We start from the raw sequence: 20,915 nt of genomic DNA on the forward strand, positions 1-20,915 counted from the left end.
CGTTGTTTACTTTGACAGGATCTACCATGTGTCCCCATGTGACCTGGTTGTGGCTCGTAAACATGTATCAATCACCCATCCTGACAAATACCCTGACTTTCATACTCCGCCTACTCTTCCTATCCACTTCTAGGACTCGTAGTCTAGCCTAGTGACATTCAATGAGGATGCGTTCATGTTATTTTATTCAAATCATAGCATAATTAACCATTACTTTTTAACAAATGTCGTGTCCTCTTTTAAAATCAGCCTGTCATGAATTGTAAATTTGGATATACGTCTAGAATTTAAGACTTTAAGACTCGTGTACCAATTCATAAATGTTTAAAATGATATGTTTCTGAGTAGAAATTTGTGCGCCATACAGTAATTGTAGAATTGGCATGTAATTTGTTACTCAATTAAGTAAAACTGTCGGATAATTTACGTTATGGTGTAAAAACATCTATCACGATGTAACATACATTTAGTACATACATTTAGTACATTCGTCTCCTAATCTCTCTGACGGCATGTTAAGTATGCGTCTATTCGTCTGGACGGGAGTTTACACTATCTTGGTTCGTTCTTTTGTACGGTATTTCACTATGTGGTGACGCCTGCGTACACTGATTCACAAATGATGACTCTAGTGTATACTGATTCGTTACATGTTGACATTAGTGTACACAGATTCGCTAAATGTAAACTCTAGTGTACACTGATTCGCCAATTGTCGACGCAAGTTGTACACTGATTCACTAAATGCTGACTCTAGTATACAATGATAAACTAAATGTTGACTCTTGAGTGCACTGATTTGCTAACTGTCGACGCAAGTGTACACTGGTTCACTAAATGTTACGCTAGTGTATACCAATTCACTAAATATTGCCTCTAGTGTACACCGATTCACTAAATGTTGACATTAGTGTACACTGGTTCGCTAACTGTCGACCCCAGCGTACACTGATTCACTCAATGTTGACTCTAGTGTGCACTGCTTCAATAAAATGTTGATTCTAGTGTACACTGATTCACTCAATATTAACGCAAGTCTACATGAATTCACTAAATGTTAACGCTACTGTGCACTGATTCACTAAGTGTCAATGCTAGTGTACACTGATTCACTAAATGTTAACGCAAGTCTACATGAATTCACTAAATGATATCGCTACTGTGCACTGATTCACTAAGTGTCAACGCTAGTGTACACTGATTCACTCAATGTTAACGCAAGTCTACATGAATTCACTAAATGTTAACGCTACTGTGCACTGATTCACTATGTGTCAACGCTAGTGTACACTGATTCACTCCATGTTAACGCAAGTCTACATGAATTCACTAAATGATATCGCTACTGTGCACTGATTCGCTTAGTGTCGACGCTAGTGTACACTGATTCACTCAATGTTAACGCTAGTGTACAATGATTCAATGAGTGTCGAGGCTAGTGTACACAGATTCACTAAATGTTTGCTCTAGTGTACAATGATTCAATGAGTGTCGAAGTTAGTGTACACTGATTCGCTAAATGTCGACGCTAGTGTACACTGATTCACTAAATGTTTGCTCTAGTGTACACTGATTCACTTAGTGTCGACGCTAGTGTATACTGATTCACTCAATATTAACGCTAGTGTACATGAATTCACTAAATTTGCTCTAGTGTACAATGATTCAATGAGTGGCGAAGCTAGTGTACACTGATTCACTCAATATTAACGCTAGTGTTCATGAATTCACTAAATGTTAACGCTAGTGTAGTTATACTGATTCGCTAACTGTCGACGCTAGTGTACACTGATTCACTAAATGTTTGCTCTAGTGTACAATGATTCAATGAGTGTCGAAGCTAGTTAGTGTACACTGATTCACTAAATGTTTGCTCTAGTGTACAATGATTCAATGAGTGTCGAAGCTAGTGTACACTGATTCACTAAATGTTTGCTCTAGTGTACAATGATTCAATGAGTGTCGAAGCTAGTGTACACTGATTCGCTAACTGTTGACGCTAGTGTACAATGGTTCAATGAGTGTCGAAGCTAGTTGTACTGATTCGCTAACTGTCGACGCTAGTGTACAGTGATTCACTAAATGTTTACTCTAGTGTACAATGATTCACTAAGTGGGATAGTGATTTATAAATATAAAAAGTATGGTATGCGGTATTCTTACGTATAATACGCTGTCTTTTTCATCTGTATAAATCATACTCAATATACACTTTTTAAAATCATCCTATGGCCTACTTAAATAAATTCGTTCGCATTGAATCAAAAATCAATGTTTACGTTACTCACATATAACTATAAAGAATGTTTGGTATTTCGTCGGTAGAATCACTTCGTTAAGATTCATTCTATACAAAGGAAATGTTAATGTTTACCATTTATATAAGAAACCTCCATGTCGTGGAAGTAGGCGAGTCTTTTATTAAGAAGCCATACAGTATCTGAAGATTTCAATTAGTAATTTCGTTTCAACAGGTCTAAAAATACACAGTTTGTGCCACTTGTATACTTAAGTTGGTGCGCGAGTGCTATGCTGACAGACTATGTTGACATGCGTATGTTCAAGTGTTTTACAGTGTTGTTGAACCGATCGGCAGCGCTTTGTTCTTCTACTCCAACCCGCCAATAAAACGGCACAGTGTTTATCAATAAAGACGTCGGTCCATGCGGCTGCATACTAAAGTAGGATCAAGGTGTTCACGTCTCGGAACACACCGTATCGATGCTCTTTTTAATGCTTTATGTTACAGGTCAACATTAACATTTTATTTTAGGTTTATCTCCGTCGTAAAACTCAGGCAATCTTTCTATACGATGTTATTTACCGTTAAAGTGGTATTTATAACAATACAAGTACAAGTAATTTGTCATTGTTTTACCTTTGTTAGGTTTTGGTGTTATTTTTTTTCAACAGATACTTATATCTTGTTCAACTCTTGTTTAAGTCTACTGGTTACATGACCCTAATGGATAACCTAAACGGTAAACAGAAGCCATTCAAGACTGCACTATCTATGATAATGTATTATAAGTGTTTCTAATAACGCGACCATTTCTGTTTGCACTTTAACGATACCCGCTACCAATTTATTAAATGCCTCTCTCGTGCTAATGAACAAACGGAATAGTTTTAACAAAAAAGAAGCCGATAGAGTACAGACATGATTAAATTGTCGTTTATTGATTCACGATTGTATGATTAATGACACTAGGGTTGTATGTAATGTCGGTCTCTCCGTCACACACACAATGTACTCCAGTGCTAAATGACACGTTAAATGCATTTTTCAAAGCGATATAAAAAATATATCATATTGCAAACTTTTTATGAAGTTTACAACCAATAATAAGCGCAATGATACGGTGTAACACGACTCGTGATATTGTCAGTGACCGCCCAATCAAAATGTTCTCAATTATTACGTTATTTTAATAACAATGGTATTTCATCTCTCCGTTGTTAGATAACATACTGTAATATGCAGAATAAAGGTGTATCCAATAGCCTTCCAAGGCCTAACAATTGGCTGATATCTCATAGACACGTTTGTGGCACGCGCTCTAGAGACCGTGCAGTAGACGAGTGCGCATACAGCAGACCTACAGTTTTCGACGCTAATGACCGTGTTGCACGTGATTATAGACACCGGAATAAATTTGCGCATGCCTATACACCATATTAACACTGCAACAAAGCCACGCCCATTACGTAACGCTCTAACAAAGCCACGCCCATTACGTAATGCGCTATATATTCATATAGTACCTATCTTATTACCTGCCCGCTGCACGTTTATTCATTCCCCTTTATGTTGTATATAAACATAAAAACTGGTGGGACTTCTATATTAATGTATTTAACGATGTATTCTTGCTTAATATAATACACGATTCATATGAAACAGTTTCAGTTCTATTGTAAGATCCCCTGCATCATAAGGAACCCGTTAATATACTACTGTATCTGATACGCCAAATGTTCCCCGACAGTCATACATTAATTTTATATGTGGTGTAACAGTCGTTCTAACCTATTAAAATCCAGCGTTTCTAAGGCGTATATTAATGAAATGTGATCAAATTATGTAACAAATACAAATATAGCACATAGTTATCAATAAAACATTTTAATAATAGCTTGGAAGTACGCATTATTACAATTATCAAACGATTGCAAACCTACCTACGACATCGATGATATTGTAGCTTTTATAAAAAACGTTATCCTATTTTTAACATTTCTTTAAAATAATAATATTACGTACATTTGTTAGAAGTGAGTTTTATGTTTTAGCTTTGATATTTTATCTGAAAAACAGCTAGTTCTGATATTGACAAAACTTTCCAAAGGATACGAACAAAAGTATTGGTAGCATTATGTTATTTTAGATAAATAATGATTTTTATCACATTTTATATTATCACATTATTATATATGGAAGTAATGGAACGTTAACACATCATATATGGAAGTTTTTGTAGATGACGGTTAGATCTAACTATGAAAAACCGTAATCATGAGTTGATTATGATATAAAACATTCGAATATCGTACTGCCGCAAGTGCAAATAGATCAAATAAAAAAACAGTCCATTAACCTCAAACTCATGACTCGGAATAAACTAGAGGTTAGGATAAAAGTGAAAAAATAACATTACTAACCGCTTATTACACTTACTATACCGCAATTTTCGGCACCACCTCGCGATTGAACCCAAAACATGGCTTTTATAATCATTTAACCTAAAGACCAACATGTCGTCGATTTTATCTCATCAAAATATTCCGTAAAAACAAAACTTTCTTTCGTTTCAAGTAAGGTCAGTTCTGTGTAAAGCTCCACTTATCGGCCCAATGTATATGTTTTCACGGCTAAGACGAGGTAAATTTCTGTCTGCTGCTATAAGGGATGTCCCACGCTGTTAACAGGTAGCAGAGAACCTTTGAGCCTTGCTGTATGCGCCGTATAACATCTTGACTATCTAAGTGCAACTAAAACACACACACAATGTCGCTAATGGTGACCTCCCATTATACAGTTTGCCAGCAGGTTTACAAGTTTGTAAAATGTTTTCGTTAAACATTAAATGTCTTGGTGCAAGATCAGGTAAAAGGTATAATCATATTTGTAACAAACTGAATTAGACTTTAAAACAAGTTCTAAAAGGATGGTGATGGTGATGCATCAAACATAATTTGGTCTTCCTACTCTGGTAAAGAGGGGTATCCAAGTAACGGGGCCGTGTTTTGTTGTGATAATTTTATTCATTCTTTGTTACATTACAACATTAGGTATTCCCACACTTAGAAGTAATGCTATAATTTGTCCACAAATACTAAACAACATCGATTTAGGATAATTAATCAAGAAGTAATGACACTCATAAAAAGTTTAATATAGACGTTATAGATTATATAAATTATAACGAAATATTAGTTCATTGATAAAACATTGGCTTAGACCATATGCTCAAATAGAATATCCGCTATAAGATAATTAGTCACATCCCACACAAAATGGAAATCTTTCGCTTTATTATTGGGAGATAAAATTGTCCTCCTACAAGGAAGACTTTAAACATTATCTCCAGATCTGAATTTAAGTGTGCCAGAAATGTTAAACGATGATTAACCTCAATTGTATCTACATACAAAGCTAGCTATACAGTTATAATGTTGATTACACCCGCTAAATGGGGGTTATATGGAATAATAAGGTGAGGATATTGATATTACCAAAGACTCTAGCCCTCTTATGTAAGATACATAGTATCATAACGACACATGTGAGAAAGAGGTATGATAAGAGCATTGCAGTGACACCGAGGTGCAGGCAGTGATTGTTTTATTAGGATACTGTCTTTTTACTGAACCTACACTCAAACATGCGACGTACAACGTTAGCCGTCGTAAATAGGGGTTATAAAGTTTTTTAAACACTAGTGTTACCTAGCGATTCGGGAACGAGCACTTGGAACTAAGCTTTGTCAAGTGGCTGAGTTATATCATTATCACTAGTGAGGGTCACAGACATACCGCAGTGAGCAATGTCACTTTTACAACAAGCAATTTTGTTAAAGCGTTTTTCATCGTGTTTATGGCAACATTTCGCAGTCAAATAGTGAAAGACATTTGAGAAATGTCCGTGTCTGGTTCGAAACGTGATCACGTTGGGTAGACAAGAGTCAGCATACCTAGTGTTTTTATCTTACAACTCTCCTTTATCCCAATAAGCCTGTCGTACCTGCATTTATCACCAACTTAGTCCAAAAGCCAGGGGAATCAAGTCACAGAGCTTTGATGTAGGGACTCATTTGTCACACGTAAGCTCTCTCGTTAATAATCTAGTTTTTACACCAGATATATTGGTAAAGTTAGGGCTAAATAGCTACGGGACGTTTAGCCTTGTTCATAGTATTTGGTATTTTCATATCTAATAAAGAGGAGTTTTATTAAATTTTGGTCCCGGCATGGTATCAGTGACCATGTAGGTAGTTAGTTTTAGAAATGGATTTGGGGATAATTCCGAGAAGTCACCAATATAGGTCGGAGTCAGTTTCCCACACAATGGCATGTGCATAGTTTATTATATATCGGATACTTCAAAAACGTAATATTCTTTGTTGTGTTTTACAATGAATACTATGCTTTATTATTCATTGATAATTCTATCTTTATTCTATTTATTTATTCTATTTATTTATGTATTTATTTATTTATTTATTTATTTTTCTATTTTTACTTTTGATACTCTTTAACATAACAGTTCAATGGAACGCATAATCGGCTTCAAATTAAGTTCATAAATATGAAAAATGTTCAGAATTTATAATCCTATAATAGTCATCTCATACAAAAATACAGTTTACAGGATTTATGTTTATAGTGTAAGAATACTTTTCTGATTTTCCTAAATGTGATTTAAATTCATGTTTATGTTTAACTGTTCTCGTGCTACCGACATTTGGTGGCTGACTTTTCCTTATATCCATGACTCTCAGCATTATCGGTTGTTTTTAATACACAACCTTGAATATTTTTATTGATTTTAAAATGATATCGACGTGGTACAAGTATATGAAAGTTCAGTTTCTACATTAAATATAAAATACGGATTATAATGTAAAATAATTGCAAATTAAAGTGACACAACAATATATATAAGTCCTTCTTGTTAGATCGAGTGGAGATGTGGACTCCACTTAAGGACTTATATCCTATACTCAGTACAAAAACACCACAATGTGTTTTGTACATACCTGGATAAGACCATGAAACAAACAGCAAATAGTGTACAGTCCACACATCTGCCATTAAAGAGTAATTAGGAGGAATGTGGTATAGGATAATCATTATTGTACCTCACGACCATTCATCAGTAATTCATTAATGTCAATGATGCCCAGAGTCTGATTAGGCCTTCTAGTATCAGTCAACTATAAACTGATCATCGCCGATCTCTTCGCCATAAACGTCACATATACAACATTACCTACATGACGGTCGGAGGCAGGGCAACAATATCACTGTTTTCTGTTTGTTTGGACTTTGTGGGGGATCACCGGCGATTTGTTTTAGGTAACGGATCTGTCATATAACCTCTAATGAATGTCACTGTTTAAGGCGACAGCAGTAGACCAGCAGACATATAAACGTCACCTCCCGCCAGACACCTCAACATGGGACGTATGCCGTCCATGTGACTACTCTCGCATATGACGGGGGGGAAAAACTATTCATAGATAACTAAACGTCCAGTATATTAGATTCATAATACGGGATGTTAATTTTTAGCTATTCTTTGGACCTGTTCATCGATCCTGAACATATGATAAATGAATCGAATACATGACTTAGCAGTATAACTTCCTTTGATAGAGGATGTAGATTATTATGGATGTTGGATATTAACTGGATAAAAACAACAACAAAATACTAACATACAAATGTAGTTACAATATTAACACGAACAATATTATATTAAATGCTTACCTAATAAAGCAATTAAAGTAAAAAATAAAGTAATTTTGATACCAATGAGGTAGTTTCGACATACATCGATGTGTGTAGAAGGTACCAATGTTCCACCAATAAAATACAGGTTTATTTGTTACATAGCTCGCTATTCCTAGACGTTAAATGATATAATGTTCCTTCTACATGTTTAATAGCTGCATACTGCTGATCAATATTATATAATGACCGCGGTAAATAGCCAAAAACGATAAAATAACATACAATTGATCAGACAGCTAAATATTAACAGATTCAGTGTGTTTTCTATCAGCCTCATGTGGCCCTGATTGGAGCGTGTTTCTACTGCCTAGAACCTGTCAAGTTCAGTGAGTAACTATAACTGTTTTATCATTTCAGAGGTGTAAAGACAAACTCAACACTTTGGCCGTTTCTGTAATGAACACGTGGCCAAATGTGAAACTGCGCGTGACCGAAGCTTGGGATGAAGATGACCATCACGCTAAAAACTCCCTCCACTACGAGGGCCGAGCTGTAGACATTACGACAAGCGACAGGGATCGGACCAAATATGGACTGTTAGCCCGGCTTGCTGTCGAGGCTGGATTTGATTGGGTATATTACGAATCACGTGGCCACATTCACTGTTCCGTGAAATCAGGTAATTATAGTTTTAGTGTCTTTTTTAGATTTAATATACATTTCACCACAAAATTTAATACTGTTTTACAACAATTACAATGCTAAAATGCATCTTAAAATGTTTGGGCTAATGATATACTAAAGATTTACAGGCAAATACACTGTCAGAAAAATGCGGTTTTATGCAAAAGCTCAGGACATAACAGTCTTGATGCAAGTATAAGTGAAACCTATTTGTGTTAGGGATAGAGTGTCCGCATTCATTTTCTGAACTTCATTACTTTTTAGTAATCTTTATTTCCAAATCATCTTCTAAAACCGTCGAATTTCAGATAGAAACACGTATTTGGTTTCCACGTTATGGGAGCCCTTGAAAAGTACATCCTAACACAGTCAAATAATAACAAAATACCTTGTCATATTGATATTAGCATGAGCAATTTCTGAGTCAGCATTTTTTTATATTCCTCGGCTTCTATACCCAAAATTTTATCTTCATAACATTTCAAATGTTGTTTTTTTCATATTAACGTTAAAATTCATTATATAATCACGAAGATATTATGTCTGAAAAACTCTTTTTTGATATAACTGCCTGCGTGACAATTATTTGACGTCAAGTTTTAAACATAAAAAAATTGTTGGTTAAAACATTTTGTCATTTTCATTTTAAAACAAAAAATCTTAAAAAACTTTAAAAAAAAAAAAAAAACTTTACTGCAATAATAAATAAAAGCCCATGTTACAACTACCTTTTATTTAGCCGACACGCTATCAGAAACAGGTGGATAGACATTGTTTACTTGGGGTTAATTCAACGTCCGATAATCCTGCCGAATTCACTAGTGATCTGTGGGTTACATAACACATTAGCGATGTTTTAGCGGGCTGTCTGACATTCCATGGCCGCTACCTGTTAGAATGAGCAGCCTCTGTAGGCGTTACACAATGGCGACCCGACATAGACTACACCACCAGGGTACAACAGCCTCTATTAAAACGCTATCGTCATTACCATAGCACTTGTAAACCAAGTATTCCTATCCCCTTGAAGTATAAGAGATGCTCGTCGTTTTTACTCATCTTCAAACGCTATCGACAATTACAACTGAGCCAGGTGTTTAGCCCAGATATCGGCTCCCAACACATTCCCCAAACACTTATCACCTCACCAGAAACTAGGGGACGCCACCAGGAGCTGCTACGATATACCAGTAATAACTGATACAATATAGAACATAGCGTAACACGACGAGAGACGTCCTAGACTCGTAATAACCGGAACAAGGACATCCTGGTCATATGAGGGGAAATGATGGCACTAGCTTTGGAGTAGATACTGACGAAATAGAACTTAAAACATTTTACAGTATTAAATCCTTATTATGAGAATTGTTTTGACATTATACAGCTCTGCATTGCCATTGAAATGCTGGGGAGACACCAGTTAATTATTACGGACTAAACCAAAACTAAATAATCATCCTATTGTTCTATAGTTACCCATCATCACTAAAATATCAGCATCATTGACTATGTTGTTCACCAATGTCATATCACCACTCTGATGCTGTGCTCGATAATTGCCTTAGGTAACGGCCTTTCGGGTGCCTCGTACTTGTAGCACACCTATGAAGTGCCGGATGACAACTCCAGTGTGTACCAAGGATTAAGCGGACTTGAAATTCTTCACGTTTTACGTGTTAAGTTCAAACTAGAGGTCAATCGGATTCTCATGACGATATTTTATCTAAATGTTTTTGAACTGGAGTATTACCGACCAAATGCTACGTGAATATCTTAATTTACAGCCGTCTATGCGGATAGGACCACTATCAAGACCTAGAGTATGCGCCAAACCTGGAACTTCATGTCATTATGTATGTTGGCATAAGAAAACAACATGATATGATTTGTCTGTTCGAAATGTTCATTTTTTTCTAGAAGGATACTGGCAACTATTTCGGGGTATTATAACGCTATTGGGTGATACTTTTGTCATTGCATACGTGGGCATTGAGTTACTGATACAAGAGATGGCCAGATCAGCATGTCCATGTGAAATGGTTCACTGTCGATGATGTATGGACACACCCGTGCACCTATCGTTCCCGAGTGGGAAGTCTACAAAAGAACCATCCCAAACTAATGATTCGGTTTGTTTGTTTTTACGTTCTATCAACAGCTCAGGTCATTTAATGATTGTCGGCCTGTTCAACGTCCTATCAACAACAAGGTCATTTATTTATACCTGTCCTAAGAGGTTAAGGACATTTAAGGACTGTCTCCAGATATTGCATAAATTTCGTTATGTAATATAAATCGTACTTGATGATAGTGCGCGAATAACCCGTCAGAGAACAACCTGGGTTTCGGCCAATGATCATCCCGATATCATATTATTAACCTGCGAGCACTGTAGCATTCGACAAAGCGTCCCGAATCCTTCTGTATAAAAGAAAATTTGGAAAAAGGAAATAGTTTTAAAAGTTGATCGAACGGAATGCGGAAGTTTGGCGTGAATTCACAGAGATGATTGTTGATTAAAGTAATGCTCTAGCCTACTTTAATAAACCTGTTGGATATCGTCTTAAATCATCATCGTTTGAATCGCAAAGTAATCCAAACGTAACGCTTAATCAATTAGATAATGAAATTACCAAGAAAACCACCTGTGAAGTGGACAATACATTTGTCTGAACAAGGATGAGACAGACATACGTAGAACTGATAATCTAGGGTCCTTTACTCACAAGTAGACAGTAGTTATAGGTACACCAGATATACTTCTCCTCTTTAGGGGTTTTACATTTGTCTGAACAAGGATGAGACAGACATACGTAGAACTGATAATCTAGGGTCCTTTACTCTCACAAGTAGACAGTAGTTATAGGTACACCAGATATACTTCTCCTCTTTAGGGGTTTTACATTTGTCTGAACAAGGATGAGATAGACATACGATACGTAGAACTGATAATCTAGGGTCCTTTACTCACAAGTAGACAGTAGTTATAGGTACACCTGATATACTTCTCCTCTTTAGGGGTTTTACATTTGTCTGAACAAGGATGAGACAGACATACGTAGAACTGATAATCTAGGGTCCTTTACTCACAAGTAGACAGTAGTTATAGGTACACCAGATATACTTCTCCTCTTTAGGGGTTTTACATTTCTATAAAATGACGTTCTAATAGTGTTCCCTGATATACGACAGTGGGTTGTGTACTAGTTGCTATAGAGATCCCTCTTGACCAGGCGGAGTTCCGTCCTAGTCTGTAAGGTACCACATACACTGAAGATACTCTTCGTGTGTGTCTATCACAACGTTGTCTTGACTTATCCAAACAGGGCCGAGAATTATTCTTTTTGATTGAATGTTTGTAAAATGGTCATACAACTCTAAATACCAGTATTGACGGTGAAAAGTGTTGGGCAAATACCTGGGTATAGTGGGGCTACCCGGGGACGTGTTAGTCGTGTGTACGGAACTCTGGCTAATCACGTCATGTTGAACATGTACTTGATAAGAAGACATAACTGTCAGTGAGCTCCTTAATTGAAAACGATTTCCATCAATTAAACTGACAGACTGATCAGAGTTATCACATAATACCGGGCAATACGAGGTCTCATCAAACAAAACGATTGACAGGCTCAACCGATTCCCTCTCCACGTTATTTTAATTGTCAAGAAATCACTGTTTTCTCCGATAATGATGCTTAAACACACAGAGTATATTACATGTTTATCAATAGCTTTAAATAAACGCCACAGTGTATAAGTAAATGTGACTTTGGTAAAAGTAGATTTCACAGGAACAGAAGATATTATATTTAATTTGATATCAATGTCCATAAAACGATATTTGTTCAATGTTGTGTTTCTGCAATGTATTCATGTCTAAATAGATATCAAGGCTGTTTATACGTACTATCTTATTGTCTGTAAATTGTTTTGCTGATCAAATATTATTTTTAATTCTTTACCAGAATCATCCGCGGCCATTAAAATTGGAGGCTGTTTCACGGGATCAGGCACGGTACAAACGCCAGACAGAGGGCGAGTTTTAATTTCCGATATCAGGATTGGAGACCAAGTTTTGACCATGACAAAGGACGGAACTCTCCGATACAGTGACGTCATCACATTCCTGGACCGGGACGAACAACGACCAGGCTTATACTACACATTGTTCACAAGCGACGAAAGAACGATAACTCTCACTGATAAACATCTAATTTACAGTTCGCTGTCAAACGAAACAGCTCTTAATTCTTTCCAGGCACGATACGCCGATACTGTTAAAATAGGGCAATATGTTTTAATTGCCGAAAAGACAGCAATGATAAAACCATCAAAAATTATTGACATAAAAATAGGTTTTCAAGACGGTGTGTACGCGCCCTTGACGGTAGAGGGCAGCATAGTCGTGGATGACGTTGTAGCCTCGTGCTACGGTGTGATCAATAGTGAACTTATTGCGCATGCGGTGTTTGCGCCAACGCGATTGTTACATACGATTTCACAGCACATATCATTTCCGTGGACTCATTCTAATGGGAGCCATCGCCATCACGAAGGCGTCAACTGGTATGCAGAATTCCTCTACACAATTGGCAAATACGTTTTAGACAAAGATACGCTGTACCTGGTATAGTTAGAACATCGGGACGCCGGAAATTAAAATCTATAAATGTGTGCGCTACCAAACAGGAAATGACTCATGCACTTGACTGCGACCTTTTGAGTGTCCATCCGCCTATACTTTTGGTGCGTGGAGGTTGTGTTCACTCAGACTTCGGACGGACATATCCCTCACAATGGAAACAAACTCATATCAAGGATAGACAAACTTACACTGATCCTCAGCGCATCTGTTTCCTGGCGATGGTGAATTTATCATGAGGAATGGTGTTCGTCTGAAAACCAATCTATAGATAGGCTAGTGACACAACACAGACACAACACTAACATGTATTCCCCATTGCTAAAGTTTCCTCTCACTGAAAGAGAAAAGAGCGGAAATTCAGTCCTCTTTCATCAGCAGAGTGATTCAAGGAATTACTTCTCGTTCGTTAAGACTTTGATTGCGTTTTACCTCTCCTGATAAATTAAGGGGCTGAAATTAATTTCTTAATTCACTCCTACTCTTTTAAGAGATAAATGAAATTCTTTTACCTTATTTCTTGAAGTGAATGGAGTTTATATCCCCATTGATTGAGGTGTCTGAAATGCATCTCCGCACTGAGTAAGGTGACTGAATTTCAACCCATTGATTGAGGTGGCTGCAATTCAACTCCTCATTGTAATAGATGACTAAATCACCCTTCATTGTTGATGAAGGAGAGCACTGTATATAAAGATAGATACATATTATAAGTAATGTATATGTAAAATGTGTTCTAACGCTCATGAGAATGAATTGAAAGATAAGGTTGCAAACCTCGATATGTGTCGGAGGTCTTGGTATGTTACAATCACTCCCATTTATCAGACAGGTTTGCTGTGTTTGAATGTAAAGATTCATAATCGGGAGATTTCATTTAAATGTTGTTGACTGAAAACTCTGAACATGGTACCGAGGCTGTTGTTATATAAACAGGTGTCATCCTATTCTTTGATTTCGTCGGATACTGTTGTCAATATCATTGTCCTTTAATTTATTTCATTGCCAGTAGATGAATTGTTTATTTAATATTTGTTTGTCACCCATCAAATGCATACATTGTATGTAACCTAAATTATTTTTCTAGTATATCTCTGTCGGAATAAGGCTTTAAGACTATGCTGGATGTTTGTATATAAAACCATTGTGATTTTCGGTGTGTCCTGCATTTTATATATTGAAAGACTTGCTATTTGTAATACGTTGTATTTTATGCCATATGGAATGATTGGCCGACTCATTAATATACTACTTTAGACATAAACGTTATGAGTGCTACCAAATCAGTGTTTCATTATTATGAAGACCACGAGTAAATGTTCCCTACTGTATATCCTCATGCAATGATCTTTACACGTATGATTCCTACCCAATTACATATGCATACATACTCAACATGCTAATGTAGCAATATTTCCAAAACGCTCTGAATATGGATTTCTGCACTTGATAATTTATTTTGCTCTTTGTTTTCACATTATAAGTTTACCATTTCTTCTTTTATTTCTCTTCAAAGAACATAATTTATTATTATGTATTCACATTTTATTCAGCAGTTTCTTGTCAGTCTGGGAAATTGTATAACGTACAAGACTTGTCTGTCTTGTCAACGTTTCCTATCGACTGTCGTTCTTCAGTTCTCTCGTATTCTTATAACAGCCAAGAGTTGTGTATAAAATGCATTCCATGTCATTCCACAACTCTAAACCTCGCTTCCTATTAGTACTGTATGTGGCGCAAACGAAAGTACGGGCTTTTTAGAGATGTAACACATCAGGATTTTATCATTTATATGCATACAATTGCATTACGTTACGTCTGCATGAAACTTTGGTATGCCTTTCACCGCGATATGAAGGCAAATGTGGGTCGGGAGAGGTCGATAGCTTTTCACTTGAAATACCTCTCTTTCTCAACCTCAAAAACTAAACAGGTTCATTATTAGCAATTGATGTTGATAAGGCATTAAACCGAAACGAACAAACTAAAATAAAGCAATGGAAAAAACAGTAAAACTATGCTTGAACTTTTCCATTGCTCTGTACTTATTTCTTATTGAATCATATATTCTTAGACATTGATGTTACTCATTTCCATTTCCAATAAACCACTTAAGTACAACTTTGTGTACTTTACAGTGCACTTCATCGGGACATTGATTTCTGTTGCTTCCCTTATAAACAAATCTGTTTAAGTTAAAGTAAATGCATGCAATGGTCATCGAATATCTTCACATTAGTGATTATAGAACCCCTCATAAGTCACAATTGATATCATTTTATGTGACAGACACGCATACTGGCTTCAAGATATTGTAAGTATTGCTTGATATTTGTTATTTAGCTTTAAAATGTTTTCGAAACAGAAAATGATGTTAAATAAATAATGTTTTACGTAAGTTTTGAGTTTGCTTATATATTGTTTGAAACCATTAAAACTAGGGAATTTCAAAATAGCACAATACTGCTTTTTTACATAATAATTGAATATCATTCACCACGAGGTGAGATTCGACAGAAACAACGCCAAGAGACAACACGCATCTCAGATCAATATCTAGACATTGAGAGTGGATGACCGAAGAGAATAGTAGAATCTTACATGGGTCTGTCAAGTGGACAGGTATATCTCGATCCGAGCGAAAGAATTTGGCTGGTCAATCCGAGACTTGTCGAGGGTTGGCGGCCAATATCTTTCCAAATATATGACATCAGTGATATGGCTACGGATAAAACGCATTACCAAATTTGGCATCAGTGACTTAGCAACCGAACAATAAAATAACCAAATTAGGGCATTTGTGGCATAGCTACCGAACAAAGATACAAAACATCGTTGATAAAAAGGATTCAAACGGGAAATATAGAAGTAGTTTTTATGAACATCCTTGGAATTTGCAACGAAATGTTGCGAACTATTAAGCGTGATCTGTCTAATGAATCTATGTCAAACCATGGGTATGTCACAGTTCCAAGCCAGACGTAAGTGAGGACACTCGAGTGAAGGAAACTCGGTGAGGGCAATTATCATTCTTAACAGATGGAATCATCTAAAAATGTGAGAAATACAATAATGAGTAAATAAAGGAATGAAGCGAATGAAAGAACATGCTAGTTCGACTATGTTACTATTTGCGCGTAGTACAAACGTACGCTACAGGATGTAAAACGAGAAGTGATCCAAAGTGGAACCATAACGATTCTGGAAAGGATACGAACGTTAAAAGACACTTGTAAAATGTAGTTTTTTCTTAGTTCTTAAATTTTGTTACCAAAGATAAACGATTCGGTCGAGATAAGATAAATTAATTGAATGATTATGAAACTGGATTAGATCTTCAATATATATATATAGAAAACGTTGGTTAACGTATCCTTTGGGTAATAAGAGCAAATCGGGTTGTTGTATAGATTCTAGAACAAATACATGCTGTAGTAAACTACAGTTCGCTTTCACTTTCGCATTTTGAAACTAAACAATTTTATTACTGTTTAAAAATATTATAATTGTTTATTTCATTTCAATATTATTCTATTTATGTTATCGAAGAGGATCATTTAATTTCCCAGAAAGGGTATTTCGGCTGATTACATGTGAAAGAAATACGCAAATAACCGTGAAACCTTTATAATATTGGTATATCGCTGGATAGGTATTGTTTACACCTACTGGGAAAATGGTCGTATCCCTGTCATTGTTTAGTCGATACATTATTTGGGTCTCCAACATTTCGGTAATTGTACTTTCTAAAGTATTGTGGCGTTCCTTCAGTGATTTAAGCTTACTAGGTACTATGTAGTACTGTGTATAAAACAAACCCTTACATACCAAACGTGTGTTATAAATTCCTCTGAGGTACAACGCGGTAAAGGGATGATGCGACAGTAGTTCGAAGATCATAAGTTGACGTAATGTGATAATATAAAATTTGCTTCATTTTATCTCTCTTTATAACTCAAATATGTTTGAGCAATATGTAGCTGAACAGTAAATGTAGTGTTAAATATAACGTGCCTGATAATAGCATAACATTACAACTCAACGACTTTCATCATTTAGGACCATATTTGCCAAACATATCATATAATGCTTCAGGAAATTGAGGATACCGATATTACAGTTCTTATTTCAAATTTCCATAACGTAACTTTGCTTATGTCTGCACGTGTTTTTTTTTTAATTTATGACATTAGGTTTATCACAATTCATTATAAGTAGTATCATACAGTCTTAACTACTGGTGGCATACTTTTTCTGTCATTCATGGCATGCTGTCCAGCACAGATGTAGAATAATGATTTTATTCACTTAACTTCTATTTGTATCAACAATAAAAATAAACAGCCAGCAAAATCCTCATTCCTTCAGTTTTCTTCTAAAATTGATCTGGGATCAGTCATTTTTCTTCTCTACAAAGGCATTATTTAAGTGCGGAATCATTTTTGCTGTATTTGAAGGTATTTGTAAGTTTATATAGAGAATATATGGTTTATAACTGAAAATGTTTATTTTGATGCGAGACTTAGGAAAACTGAGATGACGAGGCTTTGCCGAGTCACTATGTCGCATCTCTCGAACCTTTTACTACGTATTACTTTTTCATGTAAGTTTTAGAAATTTCAAGGCGTGATCATCCTATCACAGTAGCGTAATATGTTTATTGATACATGTACATTTGTTTATTTTGTGTCTCGATTAAGTTGCAGATCGCCAAGAAAAATATTCGACAACATTTTGTCCACACTGTTTAAATTACTTCTTTGCCATAATTTACTACTAAGTAATAGGCCATGGGCTAGGAGGGTCCCACATGCACCCCCCCCCCCCCCAAACCTCCCAACCAATACTTTTCTTAACACTTATGACCCACTGATCACAAATCAAAATGTTAACATTGCATAAGTTGGGATGAACTTCCGGTTATGACGTCATCAAGATAACCGCCATCTCGAATTTCACTAAAAATGAAAAATAGTCATAACATTGACATTTTTCAACCGAAATAGACAAATGAGGTATCAAAATGACCACAAAAGGACAAAAAATACATATCAGGACCAAATAATCCAACATGTGTATTGATTTTTACACAGGAAATGAAAATATGGGATTTTAAACTCAAAAATGGTAATTTTTTAGTAAATTTTTCATATTTTTGCTTGACGCAGCAAAAATGTTTTCCAACAGCAAACTATTATTTCTAATCAGTTTTTGTTGTCCACTAATAAATCAATTTAAACAATAACAACAAGAAAACCAATGTTAACAATGTATAAGTTCCGGTAATGACTTCATCAAGATGGCCGTCATCTCGAGTTTCAATAAAAATGAAAAATTGTCAGAACATTGACATTTTTCAACCGAAGTAGACAAATGAGGTATCAAAATGACCACAATAGAACAACAAAAACATATCAGGACCAATTAATCCAATGTATGTAGCGTTTTTTACGCAGGAAATGAAAAAATAAGATTTCAAGCTCAAAAAATTTGTAATTTTCAGCCAATTTTTCATATTTTCCTTCATGCAGCAAAAATGTTTCCCAACAATTATTATTGATCGTAATCAGTTATTTGATAGCTTGTCAATCGGTAAAAACAACAACAAAAATATAAAGAATCAACACAGAATTATTATAATAATTGTTATACCATCATTTGGTTTATAAAACATCACCGTTTGCGTATACAGGGCATATGATTGTTATATTTCCCAAACCGCCGACACTACAGTTTCCTGGTGTCTTAGAATTTCCTGAATGTAACATTGGATATTGAAAATTTAAATCTTATCAGATTCGAAATTAAAGTTGGCTGAATATCTAAGTGGGACTTCAAAATAATTAATTTTCATGTTCGAAATGTAGACAAGTAGCGTCTCAAACTGAATTATTACAGCAAAACGCCAACTAATAGCTACATGGAATCAAATTAAAACTAAGGTAATTCTGTCATTCCGTAAATACCATGACACTTTCCGAAATGTTTTGTGCCTTTTCGAATGAGCACATCCAGTGTTATGTCCTGTGTATAACGTAAGGAAATGTCACATGGTTACTTAACAGTGTCACATATTTCTTTCACTAGTTCTTTGTCTTCGACGGCGATGAGCTGATGAGCATATGTGACATTACATAACCGGTTTGCCATCGTGGTTGTAACTTGTCAACCGTCTATGGCCAGAGTTAACACAAGAAATATCGGTTTCAAGGATGTGGGAGCCGTTTCCAACCTAGTGATTTACATATCGTATATGATGTTCTAGACTTCCCCGGCAGATCACCAGATCCACATTCTGTGAAGGGTTGAACTGGTTCTCTTTATTTCGTATGAAGCACAATTCCTCATTCTTGTAAACCTTCTGTGACCATAGATGGCACAGGTGGATTCTTTGAGGTCATAAATGAGGTCTGCAATAAAGTTCCACTATTTGCCAAGTCTGGAAAGCACTGTAGAGAACTTCTTTTCTGGAGAGTCTTCAATGGTCTCTTTATGCATACACCAGATGTGACACAACACCTTCAAGGGAGTGGGAAAAGTCAGACCAATGAAAAACATTTAACATGTATGGCCTTATTAATGACCTCGATGATATCACCTGTGCCATTTATGGTCGCACGAGGGTCCACGAGATTGATGAATGGTACTTCATACAAATTAAAGAGCTATGTGCTAAGGAGAACCCAATCCACCATTCGAATAATGTGGATCTGGTGTAGTTTCTATTATGCCGGAGAAGTCTGAAAGAGCATGTACGATATGTTAGAATCTGAGGGAGATCCCACATCTCATGGATGGGTCTTGAAAGATGAACAACACTGGTTGTTCTCTGGCTTTCGACGAATTTGGTACTGATATCTCGACTATTCTTATGATTTGGACTACCAGCTACCAGACATGCCGAGTCTCTTCAGTGGATGGAGCAGTGAGGCGAGAAGGTACGCAAAATGATAATGGTTATCATTAAGAACCAGTGAAAGAAATATGTGACACTGTAGTAACGATCTAACATTTTGCTTATGCTATGACCCATATATGTTTATAATGTAGCATAGTACAGGTCAAAGGTCAACATCATGATTACAGTTGAGAGATACTCTGTGTCTTGTTGAAAGGACACTATCGCCTCATAGTGTGTCGGGCAATGGAGTAGATCCCATCAGGAGGCAATAGTGCCTTCTCAACAATGCAGTGATGGATTTATTACGACACACCATATTTGTAATATATTTATATTCGTTTTGGGATTTCTTTCCCTAACCTAGTAAATTCCAATAGTCGCCATAACCTAAATCTTTATTCATTCTTAACCTGTTTGCCATGTTGACGTCTTTGTGTGTGCAATATATTTACATTCCATCTCTGACAACTTCAAGAGTATTTTGGAATAGTACCTATGTGCTCAGCCAATCAGAAGTCAGTATTTGTCCAGTGTTGTTGCAACTCCATTTTGACCTAGATATAAAAAGCCGACGTCGATATGACTTAGATACATGTATGTATAACGGATATTGTGGTGACTTAGATATGAATGACGGATATTGTCGTGACCCACAATAGATAATGTATTACCGATATCGCCGTAACCTAGATGATAACGCTTACTCTGCAGGAACTTATGATTCTA

The 20,915-nt window shown here is 36.0% G+C and overlaps 1 protein-coding gene across 4 annotated transcripts in view; it reads left to right on the forward strand.

The window, feature by feature from the left end:
- LOC138320503 (sonic hedgehog protein-like) overlaps positions 1-14,873 on the forward strand; it is a 94,029-nt gene extending 79,156 nt beyond the window's left edge. For all 4 annotated transcript variants that reach the window (XM_069263495.1, XM_069263496.1, XM_069263498.1 and 1 more), the window contains exons 4-5: positions 8,374-8,635; positions 12,612-14,873. In XM_069263495.1, the coding sequence (XP_069119596.1) occupies positions 8,374-8,635; positions 12,612-13,279 (930 nt within the window). In that variant the 3' untranslated portion in view covers positions 13,280-14,873. The remainder of the gene's footprint in view (positions 1-8,373; positions 8,636-12,611) is intronic.
- Positions 14,874-20,915: the final 6,042 nt, after the last annotated feature.

Source organism: Argopecten irradians, chromosome 4 (assembly GCF_041381155.1).
Source record: "Argopecten irradians isolate NY chromosome 4, Ai_NY, whole genome shotgun sequence".
Classification (NCBI taxonomy): Eukaryota; Metazoa; Mollusca; class Bivalvia; order Pectinida; family Pectinidae; genus Argopecten; species Argopecten irradians.